The sequence below is a fragment of the Mycetomoellerius zeteki genome, unplaced genomic scaffold (genome assembly GCF_001594055.1).
Source record: "Mycetomoellerius zeteki isolate Tzet28-1 unplaced genomic scaffold, Tzet1.0 scaffold223, whole genome shotgun sequence".
Classification (NCBI taxonomy): domain Eukaryota; kingdom Metazoa; phylum Arthropoda; class Insecta; order Hymenoptera; family Formicidae; genus Mycetomoellerius; species Mycetomoellerius zeteki.
Genome location: NW_017257198.1, coordinates 1,380,948 through 1,396,473, shown reverse-complemented (window position 1 = coordinate 1,396,473; position 15,526 = coordinate 1,380,948). Strand labels below are relative to the sequence as shown.

Sequence of the window (15,526 nt, the reverse complement as noted above, 5' to 3'; positions counted from 1 at the left end):
GTTTCGAGATTTTTTAAATTGCATTTTGTGATAGAAAGCATCGCTGAAATTTCCCATTTTATCCATTTTCAATTAAGCTATTTTACATTTTTTTAATGACATTTATAAGAAAAATTGTAATCCATGTTATTCAAGATAATTCTTCATTATATTAATACTTCAAGAAACGAATGTAATTCTATACACTGAAGAAATATTACAAAAGAACAAAACAAAAGAACAAAGTATATAAATATAGATCGTTCAACCGTTAATCTTTCGAATTATAAAATGTTAAAGAAAATATTCCCAAGTGCTTAGATACTATAAAATATATAATAGAGAAATCTCTATAAAAAATACTGTATTACAGACTTTTCTGGTGCGGATGATCTTACGAATCCGGAATTTGTGAAAGACCTCGGAACGGCAATGATGGGTGATTTTGACCCAGAAATGTTTCCATCGGACGATGCCCTCAGACAGGGCCTTGATCCGATCGATGTGGATGGTCTACAAATGCTGGCTGACCCTACGATGGTTATATCGGACTCCAGCGCCGAAGCCCACTTTAGATTAGATCGACTTTAAGAGAAGAAATTTTACTCATTTACCAACACTCGTGTCGACTATTGCGTAGGAATAAAATAAATTCTGTCCTGGTGTCGTGATTAATTCTTAAGACACTTTGACATATTGGGGTACCACTTCTTGGGCACTGGCAGATTTGCAGGGAAACGCGCGTCAATATGTATAAATATTTGTAAATTTTATTTACAGCGTATAAACTTAAGTAGATTTATACGTGAATATTTTTATCTCGTTAAAATGCTGTGCATTTTTTAATCTCATCCATATATGATGTCAGATCTGTATTGTTTTTATGGATAGCGTATTTGCGTCTAAAATATCTTTCGAAATATTTTCTGGAAACAGGTCAGTGGTCAATGAAAGTTGTTTCCCGCTCGTGATAAACTGCTACTTGACGATTAAATAATATATATAAATCTTTATTAACCCTTTTTTTATTTTACACTACTTTGTACATTGTATCATGTATGATCTCTAAGAAGCACAAAAGAAAAGGTTTACTGATTTATACATGCTTTTATCATAATGCAATTATAGTGAAGTAATCTACCGTTTAGGCCAATTTAAAGTTAGAAAAGACGATCGATTATGCTCCTCAACGAGGAGTAATTAAAACGTATAAAGATATAGAAGTGAGAGAGGAGGGAGATGCCTATCGGCGGTACACGCCAACAGCGATCTAGATTTTTATGTTTCCTTTTCCTCATTACATCCTTACGAGCAACTTACAATCATAAACATTTATGTTAATAATACCTAGTCCATATAAATAATTTGTTACTTTATCCTCTCTTAATATCGCATTCGCATTATGCTATGAATTAGTTTAGGCAATTCAGGATTGTATTATTGAACAAATTTAGACTTGATTAATCATCAAAAATTACTGTCGAATCTGTGATACTGAACTATGAAAAAAATCTAAAAAATTCAAAAAATTGCAATCACCAAAGAGACTGCATAAAAGTTTTTCAGGAACGAGCTTTTTTACTTTTCAAACATGCACAATCCTGCTATTGATATAATCATTTCCAGATTTATCACTTTATTTAGAAAATGGTTAATTATAATTTCTTCGTTAATTATTAATTGCTTTTCTCATTGCTAAATAAACGCAGTGATAATAACAAGTAGGAAGAAAATATCATATGCGTGTACCCTCGGCGGTTGTCAATTGTTTTTTGAAAGTAATACATTATACTTTATATGCATTCGATAATTAATCGAATGTAAAATTAAGATAATTGTTAATAACTGTGAAATCAAGAAGATCCTTATATCTAGACACATTGTAAGTAGCGTACCATATCTTTCTCGATAACATTCAAATTCTTCGTTCTAGTTAAAGACATAATGTAGGCGATTAGTGTTGCGGAATCAGGCTACGGTATATCGAAGAACGCGGATAAAATCTATGATATAGCGTGGTCTGAGTCTTACGGTGCATATTTCAGCACACATACACCTCTTTCACATTATATTAAATAGATTGAAATTTAAACAGACGTAAATTGCAATGAAATCGCTATCGCTAATATCACATTCATATCTTATAAATATAGATCATTCTCTGTCTGCAAAGATGAATAAATATACGGAATGGTGCTAAGGAAGCTCTTGTACATACGGAGTGTAAAGGAGTATGTCTCTTGTATTATCACTGTTTTACACGCTATCAATTGGCGCATACTTCATAATAAAAAAAAAATCACAAGAGCTTCTTTACATAATGAGAAACCCGCAGAGAGTGCATTTTAACGGAAGAAATTTAACAATAATCTTTACATATTTAAAATATGATTAATGTGACCAAGAGTTGAAACATTGCTATATCTAAAAATTTATCGTAGTAAATGAAATTCTCTTCCCGTTTGCTCTCTCTCTCTCTCTCTTTTACTTGCAAGTCTCATCCGCGTATATGCAAATGCAAGAGGTGCCAAAAGCGCGTAGATATTCGTCATAGATTGTAAGATCGTGCTATCGACTCATAATCGTGCAATATGAACGTATGTATATGATCGTCGGTCGTTTAACATAAGGTTTAAACCAAGTTAAATGTTAACCAAGATCGTAATGTCAATTTGTCATTGTCATTTTAACCGTAAATACGAAAGGCTTGCAAAGAGGAATATAAACAGCACAGAGTTTTAACTAGAATCTTTGAAAAAGAAAGAGATTTATTCCTGTTATCGTATCTAACATATGTTGCGAAACATACATTACTATCTTTCAATATATTTAAAGCTGCGATATATTCAAAATGCAAAAGATTACGGGTAATGTGTGCAATATATGGCAAAAATCATAGAAAGAAAATGACGTTATTGTATTAATTGTTGTGCTATTAAGCGAATTTAATCAATCTTCAATTAAATTGGTATTATTTTTATCGAAATAAAACATTGTAATATGATTGTTAAATAGATAGATGATATAATCTGACAGCGCTAATTTCAGCTCGCATTAATCTTAACGAATGGGAGTGTAATTGTAATAGTATCGAGTTATCGGCCTTAAATATCTGAATGAGAACTATGCACGTGCTTTTATATTAAGATCTCTCTTATGATTGCACAAACACTCCGTTTTCCGATATTATATATTTTTTCTTACGTATAAAACTTCTGACAAATTTTGTTTTTCCCCAGGCAAATATTTGCTGCATCTCAATCTCGTTTAAAGTAAATATTCAATTCGCGATTATTCGTAAATTAATAATGAACGATGCCTCGATACTAAAACCAATGATATTCTTTTTAGTTTGACATATACGGCGACCGTGATTGAGAGATATGTGATATCTGGAGATACGTTGTAGAAAAAAAGAATTAATTTTTTTTACAAAAAATACTTACAAAACTTTACAGTTCTGTAATACAGATCGTAATACCGACATCTTTTTGATAATTTGTATAAGCTTGCGAACAAGCTTGATGAAAATCAAAGACAGAATGTAAATGTATAACGGACTTTATATTTTGTTTAGTGTTACATACAATTCGGATAATGATATAAATTAATTTTCTAAAAGTAAATTTCTTTTTTAAAAATAGTAAGTGGAATGAGGACTTACTGAATCGTATTTTCTAATTTCAAAGATCATGATGATCCAACATAGCACGATCAAAGTATCCTCAGGAAGATTTTACAACTTAAAACGTATGATCTTGCAAATTCATACGTGTCTTCGCACTTGCTGCTACGAAACACGTTAAAGCCTCGAAACGAATTTTCTGTACTCTGTTTCATTCTATCTTCTATATGTTTCTAAATTCCAAACCCAGGTTTTTTTTAATTTCTAACAGGAAACATTTTTCCTATTTCTTTTTCTTCTTATCACACGCACTCAAAAACATACACACATTCTTTCTCTCTTTCTCTTTCTCCCCTTCTCTCTCTCTCTCTCTCTCTCTCTCTCTCTCTCTCTCTCACGCTCTCTCTCCCTATCTCTCTCTCCCTTTGTTTTATCGCATCGAGGAGAGGAGAGACTGGCTTAAGATTAATAAGATCGCAAGCCTGTTGTAACGTGCAATTAAAGAAAATAAAGTAAGCAGCGAATGGAAAAGCGTCGCTGCCTACTCTCGCGCTAGATCGATCGATCGATCCGTGAGGGCTTAATGAAAGAAAATTTGTAATATTTGTATATAGCCATGTTATACTGTGGTAAAAAAAAATTACTTATTATTATAAATAATATTATATATATAAATATATATTATATATATATTATCTATATGTAATACCGTTACGTTGTTGTACTACATTATTGTGAACACCATTTCTCAGACATCGATTTTTTTAAATAAAAAAGAAAAGAGCTCTCTTTCGACACACACTAAATACCAAACCAAATCCGTCACGTTATTTGTCACGCGCGTGGCTCACCCGTGTCGGCTATATGTATACCTATGTACATCTTGCAATCGTTGCATTCGTATGATATTTGTACGATCGATTCGCGCGCCGGTGAATAGTCCTTTGAAATGTTTATTTTGAATATGATTCACATCATACAGAGAAATTTCTATAGGTATCAAAGAGATTATATACAGCGATTAAAACATTGCTCCAAATATTCATTCTCATTCAACTTTCTATTAATTTCTGACCTGTCGTATCTTTAAGTAGCCGATAAGTTTGATAAATGAAGCCGGGGAAGATAAGTATCTACGATTTTCTAAGATCGGTGCCTGAGCGTTTTAGTAACGAGCCTTTTCGTCAGACTGATATTCGTCCTAATCTAACTAATTAACGGTTAGTCAATCGCAACGGATGTTTCGCAAATTGTACAACCTTCGTCGAGATCGTCAGAGCGGAACGACACGATCAATTTGCACGCGATTTTAGCAACGTGTTACGAAAAATCAGTCTGCATTTAAAAAATGTAATTATCTAAAGTTTTTAAATTATCTAAGATTTTAAATACGTCGATTAGTCGCGTAATCGAGTAATATTCGATGACATTGATTTCATTCACGAAATATACAGAATGATTCTACTTGGATCATAGCTATTTTCTACTTAAAAAGCAACATCTTGCAAGTGTTTATTAAACAATAAAAGTTTTCTCTATCATTTTTTTCTATAACTTGATTTCTAGAAGTATTTCTAGATATATATATATATATATATTTATTAGAATCATTTTGTATATTCTGTTTCCAAATGCATCATCTCGTTTCGCTTCGCGTTATCTAGATCATATACGATTTCTGTTCGGCATGCAACGATATATTTCGGAAGGAAAAAGAGAAGCTCGGATATTTAAAAAAAAAAGCAGAAGCGACACAATCATTCACATATACATATTACACGTACACTCACAGAAGAATATTTCCATCTAGCATCTAAGTTTCCTGGACATTTTTATCGTTCTCGAATCCTCCTAGTCGTCGATGTAAATAATTGTTTTATATTGTTACAAAGTAGACCGATTACGGAACGAGAAGGGCAAATTGTATATTTCGGGATATTTACGGACGTGCCGACACACGCGGTGCATTATCTCTGTTTCCAACGTCCATATAATGTAAGCGCACAAAACCGATTTAACGATTTATGTGTCTTCTTCGTGTTTAATCGTGACTTTATTAATTAAATCTTAAACGTCTATGAAGCGTCTGTGTTTTTGCCTAGGTACCTCTCTCTCTCTTTATCTCTTTATCTCGATTGGCGCTAAGAGTCAGCCCGGAGAACGCGGCGGTTATCCGCATAAATTAAATCTACATGTAAAATAAATTATTAATAAAAATCGCAATAAGAAAATACACATTTTTTGCTTTATAAAATAAATAGATGATATTATTTAATATTGCTTCGTTATTCTGTGTATGTGTGCTATACCAAAGAATTATGTATTACATTTTATGCATCCGACGATAAATATGTTGAAGTATTGTTACGTAATTTAAATCAAGAAAAATCTCTTAATACCGACACAAAAAACGGAACGAATTCCAGATATCTTTTACCAAACAGTGTTTGGTGCTTTTATAATTTTTGTTACTTTTCGGCGGTAAACGATGTTAGAATATTATTACGTAATCTAGATAAAAATGAATTTCTTTTTATCAATTACAAAAGTGGAACAATACTCCAGATACCGTTCTTTTAATATTTTTTTAATCGTTAATCTTTATATAATTAATGATTGATCTGATGACACACGATGCTGGAAAATTGTCATAGTTTAAATCAAGAAAGGAAGAAAAAATCGAACGTGTCTACATACCGAGGTAAAACGCTAGAAACGCTGGCTTTGCCATTTGAGTCGGTTAATTTATTTAATGAATTAATTTATAATGTATCTCGCTATTGCGAAGAAAACAATAGGTATGAATGATCGCAATTTGTTACCATATTATTTAGTGAAATGTTACCACATTATCATATGCATGAACTGTGTTTAAACTAGCATAATTGAATATAATATTATACTGAATAATAAGTAAATGAAACGTTTTAATATTAGAGTAACAATAGACATAAACAATTGGTTAAATAATAGCATGAATTTGATTACGTCCTTTAAAAGAAAATTATTGGAAATAAATATTTCGATACGATACGAGAATTGATTCTGCTACTTCCCCGAACTTCGAAAAAAAGTCATCTGTTATTTGATTACGTTATTCAAATAAAATATTTAGATAGAAAGTTGTTGGAAACAAAATTCTCGTTCCTTTTAGGCGCATTTATTATTAATGCGCTCAATCTATCCAGTAATACTCCAATAATTAATGTCCTAATTTCTGAAATTATTTATGCATAATACATATATTACATGGTTCTCAACATGCAAAATGGAAAATAAAAAAATGTGACGAAACATTATTTTAATTATTCGTTATTATTATTCACATTATAACGATTCATATGTGATAATAAATGTGATAATATTATAATAACGATAGTATTACTAGTAATATACTTATGACATTAAATACGATATTTTCTAACAACTATTCTAGTAATTATACTATTCTTTTTCTCGCTGATGTAGCAGTAAGTCCTTAGCATATTTCAAATAGAAATATATACTTATAGAATAGCTTCATTTTGATAAACGTAGATATATAAAACGTCCAAACGTATAAACAGAATAAGAAAAATTCTTCCTGCTTATTGGATTTAGCAGAGAGGTAAAATGAGATTTTTTTTAAATTCCTAAGATTAATGTCTTAATCAGAACTGGCCAATTAACATATCATTTTGTCAAGACAGAATCATTTAACATTTAAATTCAATATTTTAATGATACAACAATGATCTCAATATGTCTGTGGCTATCAAAATTGAAGCTGTAAGGTTCTAAAGTCGATTTTTGCTAGAGCTGTAAAATGTACAATAAAAAAAAATAATAAAAACATTACGTAAGATGAGATTACTTGATCTCCAATTTGCATACGGATTTGTGCGCAGAATGTAATGATACGAGTAATTTTCAATTTTTTATATCAAAACATATTTGAAAAATACTAAGCAAACTGTTTCCTATAATCCGAGCAAGCTATAAAAAATCCTATGTCATAGGACTTAATGTAATAAATGATATCATGTAATACATGTAATAACTGTAACCTAAAATTATTAAAACACTACTTATAATTTCGCGACTTAAAATTCTAAAGTGTAATTTTAAAACTATACAGTCTTTTTTGGTAAAACTTTATATATACATTATAATATATATAGAACCTAGGAATCTCTCAGAGTTTCTATTCTCTGAAAAATTTGCAACGACTTGATAATATCTTCGCATCCCGGTTCTTAAACAGCCTTGCGATAGATTCTCGCTATTGTTCTACCATTATTTCATTTTATAATACGTTTGCTAAATACATACTGCAATGACCATGACTAAGAATGTTTTATTTGTATTTAACATGTATTATATAAATCTTGTAGGAATTATTTTTTGTAAGATATTCTAGCACGTACATATACAAACGTTACGCATCGAACAATGCCAAATATGTAGACAGAATTCACATATTCCTATCATTGAATTGTATTTCTCTCGTCAAATTGTATGTGCTATCTTTATGATGAATTAGATGACCTTTATAACTACTTTTAATATAACTAATAATTCTATCTTAATAACTTTGAAAATGCATTATACTTATTTACATTCAGAGAGAAAAAGAGAAAAAGAAATAGAGAGAAAAAGAGAGAGATTCACAATAAGTAAATATCTATTGGAGTATAAACGAATGTTGTATGTTTGATACATTGATTTACAATACATACGATTTATTTAAAATATTACGAAATATGGACGCACAATTCATTTCGCAATTTTTCAGATAATTATCAAACATCATCTTGAGATTGATGTATTCAATTTTTGAAATTTCTCTACGCGCCAAAATTGAAACGGCGACGAGTGTCCTTTATATCTAAATTAAATAGTAAAAGGAATTATATCTGTTGTACACATATAATCAAAGCTCATTTACATTCATTCTTCTAACAAGATTGCGGAATCAATCTCAGTATTCAATCGCGCGTTTGACCATATACTCGAAGTTCGATATGGTCATAACATTTGCTTTCAATTAATTACTCTTTAAAAAATATAACATGTACGTGAAAGAGAAATTTAGAGGATACATTTCTTAAGAAATTTTCTTAGATTTTTGTGTGATAGTATTAATTTAAAAATATTATATAAGTAGATAATGCAAATAATACAAAAAAAGAAATTCATCTATTATTGTATGTACACACAGTATTTTCTATATCAATAGCCCAGTCATCTCTAACAAAAAAAGCTTACGAAATACGTTTACTTAAAGAATATATCGTTTAAAAAAGTTTGATTTATAATAATGATCTTAAAATTAAGCCTAAAATAACCTAAATTAATATAAAAATGATACATATACATAATGTTTTATATAAATCATTATCTCCGCATTTCTCTAATGAAGAGAATACGACAGATGGCACAGCAAATATTTTTAATCCTCGTGTATCTACACACGCAAAATTTATCATAAAAAATAAACAAGGAAATGTCCCCTGTTTTCAGAATCATTTAATTCGGATACAGCTGTATCCCAGGATTAAAAATGTTTATGCTATTTGCCATTAGTTTTTTCGTTTATAAGAAAGAATATAAACAACTAATGCATTTAAAATAACAACGATAGAAAAAATATATAGACGCATAAAAGCGAAAAAAGATATTTACAACATTTAATATCTTACTGTATCTCAAGATGAAAAAGTCTAACTCATTGTCAACAATTATTATAATTGTTACTAAATTTGACAAACTTTTCTTAAAGTTATATCAAAAATTTGCATCAGAAATTTTTGTACAGTTTATACACAAAATAAACATGTCGTATAGTATGATATGTATTCATACTCCGATTGCACATACTCCGATAATAGAAATCTATTATATAGTCAAAATCGTACGTCGGAAAGTACAAGTAAATACATTAATAGTGTCCAATACGTTTACATCTAGAAAGATACTTTACAATATGCAACTCACCAATTTTTTGTATTTGCATGTATGAAGTAGTTGAATTATCATTAAGTAATCTAATAGTAGTAACAATCATATTTGCAGCTCATAATTGAACGATAAATAATATGAGCATAAAGATGTTACAATTATAATTTATGATATTTGGCTGTCAAATGTAAGCGCACAAAACACTATTAATGCATCCTGTACATACGTGTTAGTCACAAAATCTCTAAGCATTTACAAACATACATTCATAATTGTTACATTTAATATTCTGTATCTAATATCACATTATATCTTAATTACTTCGGTTTATAAACAAATCTCACTTTGGTAAAAAAGATCACTGATATCTCAATACCAATAAAAATATCTAAATTCCCTATAAATGATTTATAAATTTTTATCTATAATAAAAATTGGAGTATATGCAATTCAGTTAGGTCAATTCGCGTTTGTTAATTATTTACACCTAATTATGGCGTATTCGTTCGTTTTTATTTTGTAAATTCCTATGTGGAAAAGTTGATTAGCGAAGCTATTATATATACTATATGGAACTATTCGGAACTTCAATTTCCGAGCGCAATAATTTTGCTTTTCAAACATATTCGAGGTATTCAAATAAACATAATAGACATTCAGATAATGTTCGAAATGACAGAAAAGTTTATGACATCATGCAAGCAAACGGAAAATCGATTCCAATTAAAACGCAGCTGCATTTTCAAATCATGTTCGAAAAAGATTGTTAATTTTCTAATAAATCTTCCATATAGAAATTTTAAAAAAGAAACATTAAAAGATACAATTAAAAATTTTGTAATGTGTAAATGCTGGAAGATTTTTCTTTCATTTCTTTATTTTATTTCGTATTTACTAAAATGTCTGTTATGTCAGCTGCCTGAATGTCTTGTACATGTCTGAAGAACAAAATTATTAATTAGACTCTCCGAGGCTAATTTGTTTCGTATGAAATCATGTGTCTTTCAAATGTTCATGATTCGTTATTTTGTGTCCGTTTTCCATTATTATCGGGGCTCGACGAGGTACTGCCATTACTACTGCCTTCCTGTTTAACTGCCAGGACGCCTTCATACAAAATACCATCAATATCTACACTAATTTCTAATTCTCTTCGTCTTGTAGGATCTAAAAAGAAAAAGAAATTATTGCAATAAATAGTTTTTTTATTTACGAATAATATATACCGATTTAATCTTTTTAAACAAAAACTATATCATATATCAATAACTTGAGAATCTAAATCTCTATCTCTAGACTTACCTCGAGTGCTAACCATTTGTCTAATACGCAAGGAATGCACCATGTTATTTACTTCCACATCGGGTAAAAACATTCTTTTAGTGGAGGACGTTGGAGATGAGAGTTCGACAGCCTCTTGATTTCTCTTCAACTCTCCTCCGAATGACGGTGATCCGACGGATCTACTAGGGGTTGGAGAAGAAACCGGATCCGATGATCTAATCGAATTTTTTTTTTCCTTAAACTAAACTTAAACTAACGTTTTTCTTGTCACTATTAAATTCGAAAGATCTTATTTACCTGTTTCCAGAGTTTGCGAGATCTAAGGCTTCCCTCTGTGGTTCAGGACTATTTGCTGGTGCTAATGGCGAGTGAGACGATGATGGAGAGAAAGGTTGTGCCCCTGGATACATATTATTATTACCTGGACTGTACATATTCCATAAATGCAATCCGGTTTTAAATCCCTCTGCCATTGCTGGTGGCGGTGTCGATGTGCTACCTTGAATTATCGGATTGTTGGACATTGTGTTTCTGTCTCTCAATATCCTCAGCATATAGTCTGAAACTATACATGCTCGATATTAGAAGTGTGACATGATAATTAATAAACTAACTCTTAATACGTACGATTTGATCATTTGTGTCTTACGTATTTCTTTTCTTTGAAATACTAAGAACACCTAGCTAAATAATGGCATCTATCCTTTCTTTATTTTTTAAAATACATAACGTTATGAATACTTTCTAAAAATGCTAAAGTTTATGTAAGAATCATTTAATATTTTTTGTATATTTGTAAAAGTTATAAGATTTAACTCGGGATACAAACGACATGTACATTATCGTATGTATCAAGGGTTAAGAAGGATAGGTATTCGGAGTAACTTCCTTAGTTAAGTGTTCTTGATAGTTCCATGGATGTGAAATTCATATCATTTAATGATTATTCTCTTCGCGAGTCTCTATATGCTTTACTTATACAGAATAATGTTAAAATAATTTGAAACATAATAGAAAATGATAATGATTCTAAAATGGAAAATATAATAATATAATTGAATACAGAAGCTTTCATTCTGTTTTTTTTTTCGCGAGAATTCTGAAAACATAAAATTAAAGTAGGTACTGTTCAGAATCATAAGAAATACGGCTAAAAATAAATGAAACAAGTAACTAAAATGCGTGAGATAATAAAATTTTTCAAATTTTATGAGGCGATCGACAACTGATTGTCTTCCGTGCACTGTCTTTTAATTTAAAAGTCTATTAGTTTTATTTTTAGCGTTGTCAAAAAATCAATGCATCTTAATTTTGAATCATTCGTGTAAAGGCAGTGAATGGGTCACTATAAAGCCTTATCAACTTCCAAATTCTATAAATTACTTTAAAAATAAATGAAATCTAAATTAGAGTTATCTTTTAAAGTAAAATTTAAAATAAAAGTTATGCATAAAAGCGATGATGTCCGACTGCGATGCAAACATTACAACAATTCATTAAACGTCTGACTAGATGAATTTCCTAATCATCTGGAATGTCATTGGATTATCAGGCTTTGATTTGATGATTTCATTATTCTGTTATTCTGAAACATATATATACATACATTATAAAATGACTGAATTTTACAGCAAATTTTTCTTCAACTGACTGCTCATCATGTTAAATTAAAGCGATGAAGCTTCGCTTATTCGCATTATTTTATCGAACATCTGTATAAATTATAAAATAATTGAGAACTTATTTATTTAACAAAATAAGTTTTCGATCGTTTTATAGGGTTTCGTGCAAAACTCAAAATTCGAACCAATGATCATCGATGAAAATGATATCGTGAAAATTACATTAATAAATTTTCAAGCTTATGTACAAATGTGCGATATATTAAAATGCAATATTTGTGATGAATGGATCAGCTAAAAATATCACGATATTTTGACTTCAGGGTATTCATTTGACACTATACGATTATTCATATCGCGATAAGTAGCAATATTGTTGGAGGATTTATATCCACTGAATATCCGATCGCGTCGCACAAGGAAACGATCGAAGGAGAGCAGCGAGTGCGATCGAAGCGCGACGTTACTCAGATCGCTGTCGGGCGCAGCGACGAGATGGAAAGAGAGAAGGAAAGGGTAGGGAAATAGGAATGCTCGTTAGCGAGAGCCATCCGTTAACGCCTGTCTTCCGGAGGATCGTACAATCAATTATGCCTCCTTCGCTCTCGCATCATCATCTCCGGGGAGGCCCGAAGCACTACCTACCGATTTAAAATAAACCCCGTATGCTCTACCTCCTCCCGTTTCCTTCTACCATTTTTTTCTATCTCGTCCCCCTGATATCTTCTCTACCGTCGGGAAGTCTCTCATTTTTGCTCTTTCCTGTACTCTTTTTCTATTTCTATTTCTGATATGGGGCGTGTTATGAATTACCTTTCATTTGAAAAAGTATCATAGATAGAACCGGAATTATTAACTATAATACTTTACGCTATAGTACAATGGTACACTGAAAGAAAAGATTGGCTGCAGCGGCCAATTTTTGATTACGTTAGCCTATCCGCAATATCAATGTAGGATTTCGATAGGCTAGTGCATCCAAAAATTAGCTGCTGCAACCAATTAAAAATGCTATGCCATATTCAGCCAATCTTTTCTTTCAGTGTAGCAACGTCAAACATATGCGATGTGTGCGGAAAATGAAAATCGAATTTCAATGTAACAAAATTCGTGTAAAAAAGTTTTGTCTTCGGAAAAGACAAAACTCACTTACGCTGATTAGGCGGAAGATTACCCAGATTTGGTGGAAGATGTTGAGGATGATGTTGCGGACCGTGTGGATGTCCATTTACGACATGATGCTGCGATTCATTCGCGGCCACCGCCATTTGAGCGATGGAGAGCGGCAACGGCATTGGATTCGGTGGCAGCGAGTTGTGCTGGTTTCGTGATACTTGATTGTCAGGGTAAGCCGCGTAATTATTCCTGCGGCTTTCGCGACGATTTGTCTCGATCGCCGTCTGGAGTTGTTCCTGGGTCGATAGCCCCTCCTTCTCTTTCTCATACGGATACAGATATTTCATGTACCTGTCGATGAATTATTTAATTGTAGTAAATGTACATCTTTTCACAGGATAATGAAATCTATACATTTTGCTGAAATATTTTACTTAAAAATTAGCTAGATACAGATATAAAAATAATTTTGTTTGGATCAAAATAATTTATAATTATAGGATCAAATATAGTTGCTAGAATGTTAAAACTTTCTACAGCGTTGTCATTAACGTTTAAGCATAATTATTTCGATGGCCTAACGAAATTATTTTTAGATCTGTAAACTATAAACTAAATTTTTAGATAACCGTTTTTTACTTCTTTCCGTGTAAAGGTTGTAACATGAAATATTCACAAACGTAATAAGGATTTAATAGATACAAAATGTAATCCCTTGAATTCGTTTAAAACGGAATCCTTTATTAATTTATACGATAAGGAAACTAAATCACATCATTGAGATAAATTTCATTCAAGGTTTCTTTCTAAAAAGGTGCCAAACGTTGAATGGATATAATTAGCTTGTATTACTAGAAAGATGGGGAGATAGTTGAACGTCACGGTTCAAGTTAATCGACATTGATTCTTGCCAGATGAATGCTGTCGCGAGCAGATTTTGTTGAGGCCGACCGTATTTTCGTATTTTCTCTTCTATCTCGCATACACATATCGCCGAGGAAAGATAGCCGGTTGCCGGAATGATGGATGCGCCATCGCGGCGAGACGAGACGAGGCGAGGCGAGGCGACGCGAGGCGACGCGACGCGACGCGACGCGACGCGACGCCGACGTTCCGTCGTGCACAAAGCGCGTTGCGCGGAGTTATTTTCACGAGCACACCCCTAGCATCGCGCCCGTGTAATTCATATTAGCCCGCACTTATAATGTGTCGGCGTTCTCCATCCCTCTTCTCCTGGCCCGCCGCGCGCACATTTTCGCGTCCTTCTCTTTTCCATTCCCGCGCGGCCTATCTTCCCCGTCGCGCGTTCGACCACGGGATGAGCGGGATGCCTCGCGCCGTCGTCTCTCCGACGAATCTCGCCGACGAATCTCTATTTAGAGATGTCTCGTCCTCTCCCGTCCCTCACGGAGAGTCGAGACATCGCGAACGGCAGATAAATCTTCGTCGCCGCGCTGGATATGCTCGGTATTATATAAACGAATATATATCGTGCCAACGGTTCCAGGTTGTCACAACCCGCCCCGCGTGATGTCCCGCTCGTGAAGAATCGCGCGGGGGATCCGACGTAGACGACACGTCGGCTAAGACGATGCACCTGTATGTCACGCCTCTAGCTCGACACCTACGTTGTTTTATCTCCTCGTCGACAGTGGAGTGCCGCGTAATAACATGCTTGCAGGCTCGTGCGACATTTCTCGCTTTCTCGATCGCGAAATTCAATTAATCGAATTACACTGGTTAATATACTAGACGGTAACCGTCTTCAATTGGACTTTAACGCAGTTTCGACTTGTGGATTAATTACAGAAATGTTTATTTAGCGAAACACACACAAGAATGAAGAAACGTTTGTTAACAATTAACATGACTAAACGATGCAAATATGTGCGAATGGTATATGATCCGCTATCATACGCGTATTTTGTACGACACGGACAGCTTTATCGAACACGATGAT

General features: G+C 32.5%; 2 protein-coding genes across 5 annotated transcripts in view; one reads left to right on the top strand and one right to left on the bottom strand.

Moving 5' to 3' along the window:
- Crtc (CREB-regulated transcription coactivator) overlaps positions 1 to 717 on the top strand; it is a 29,141-nt gene extending 28,424 nt beyond the window's left edge. Inside the window, 1 exon segment of the mRNA XM_018448692.1 lies at positions 353 to 717. Coding sequence (XP_018304194.1) covers positions 353 to 570 — 218 coding nt within the window. The 3' untranslated portion in view covers positions 571 to 717.
- A 9,736-nt stretch (positions 718 to 10,453) lies between these two features.
- retn (retained) overlaps positions 10,454 to 15,526 on the bottom strand; it is a 113,434-nt gene continuing 108,361 nt past the window's right edge. For 2 of the 4 annotated variants that reach the window (XM_018448561.1, XM_018448564.1), the window contains 4 exons: positions 13,604 to 13,917; positions 11,126 to 11,393; positions 10,847 to 11,010; positions 10,454 to 10,711 (listed from right to left, as the gene is read on the bottom strand). In XM_018448561.1, the coding sequence (XP_018304063.1) occupies positions 10,557 to 10,711; positions 10,847 to 11,010; positions 11,126 to 11,393; positions 13,604 to 13,917 (901 nt within the window). In that variant the 3' untranslated portion in view covers positions 10,454 to 10,556. The remainder of the gene's footprint in view (positions 10,712 to 10,846; positions 11,011 to 11,125; positions 11,394 to 13,603; positions 13,918 to 15,526) is intronic. The other 2 variants (XM_018448562.1, XM_018448563.1) reach the window with 2 other exon arrangements.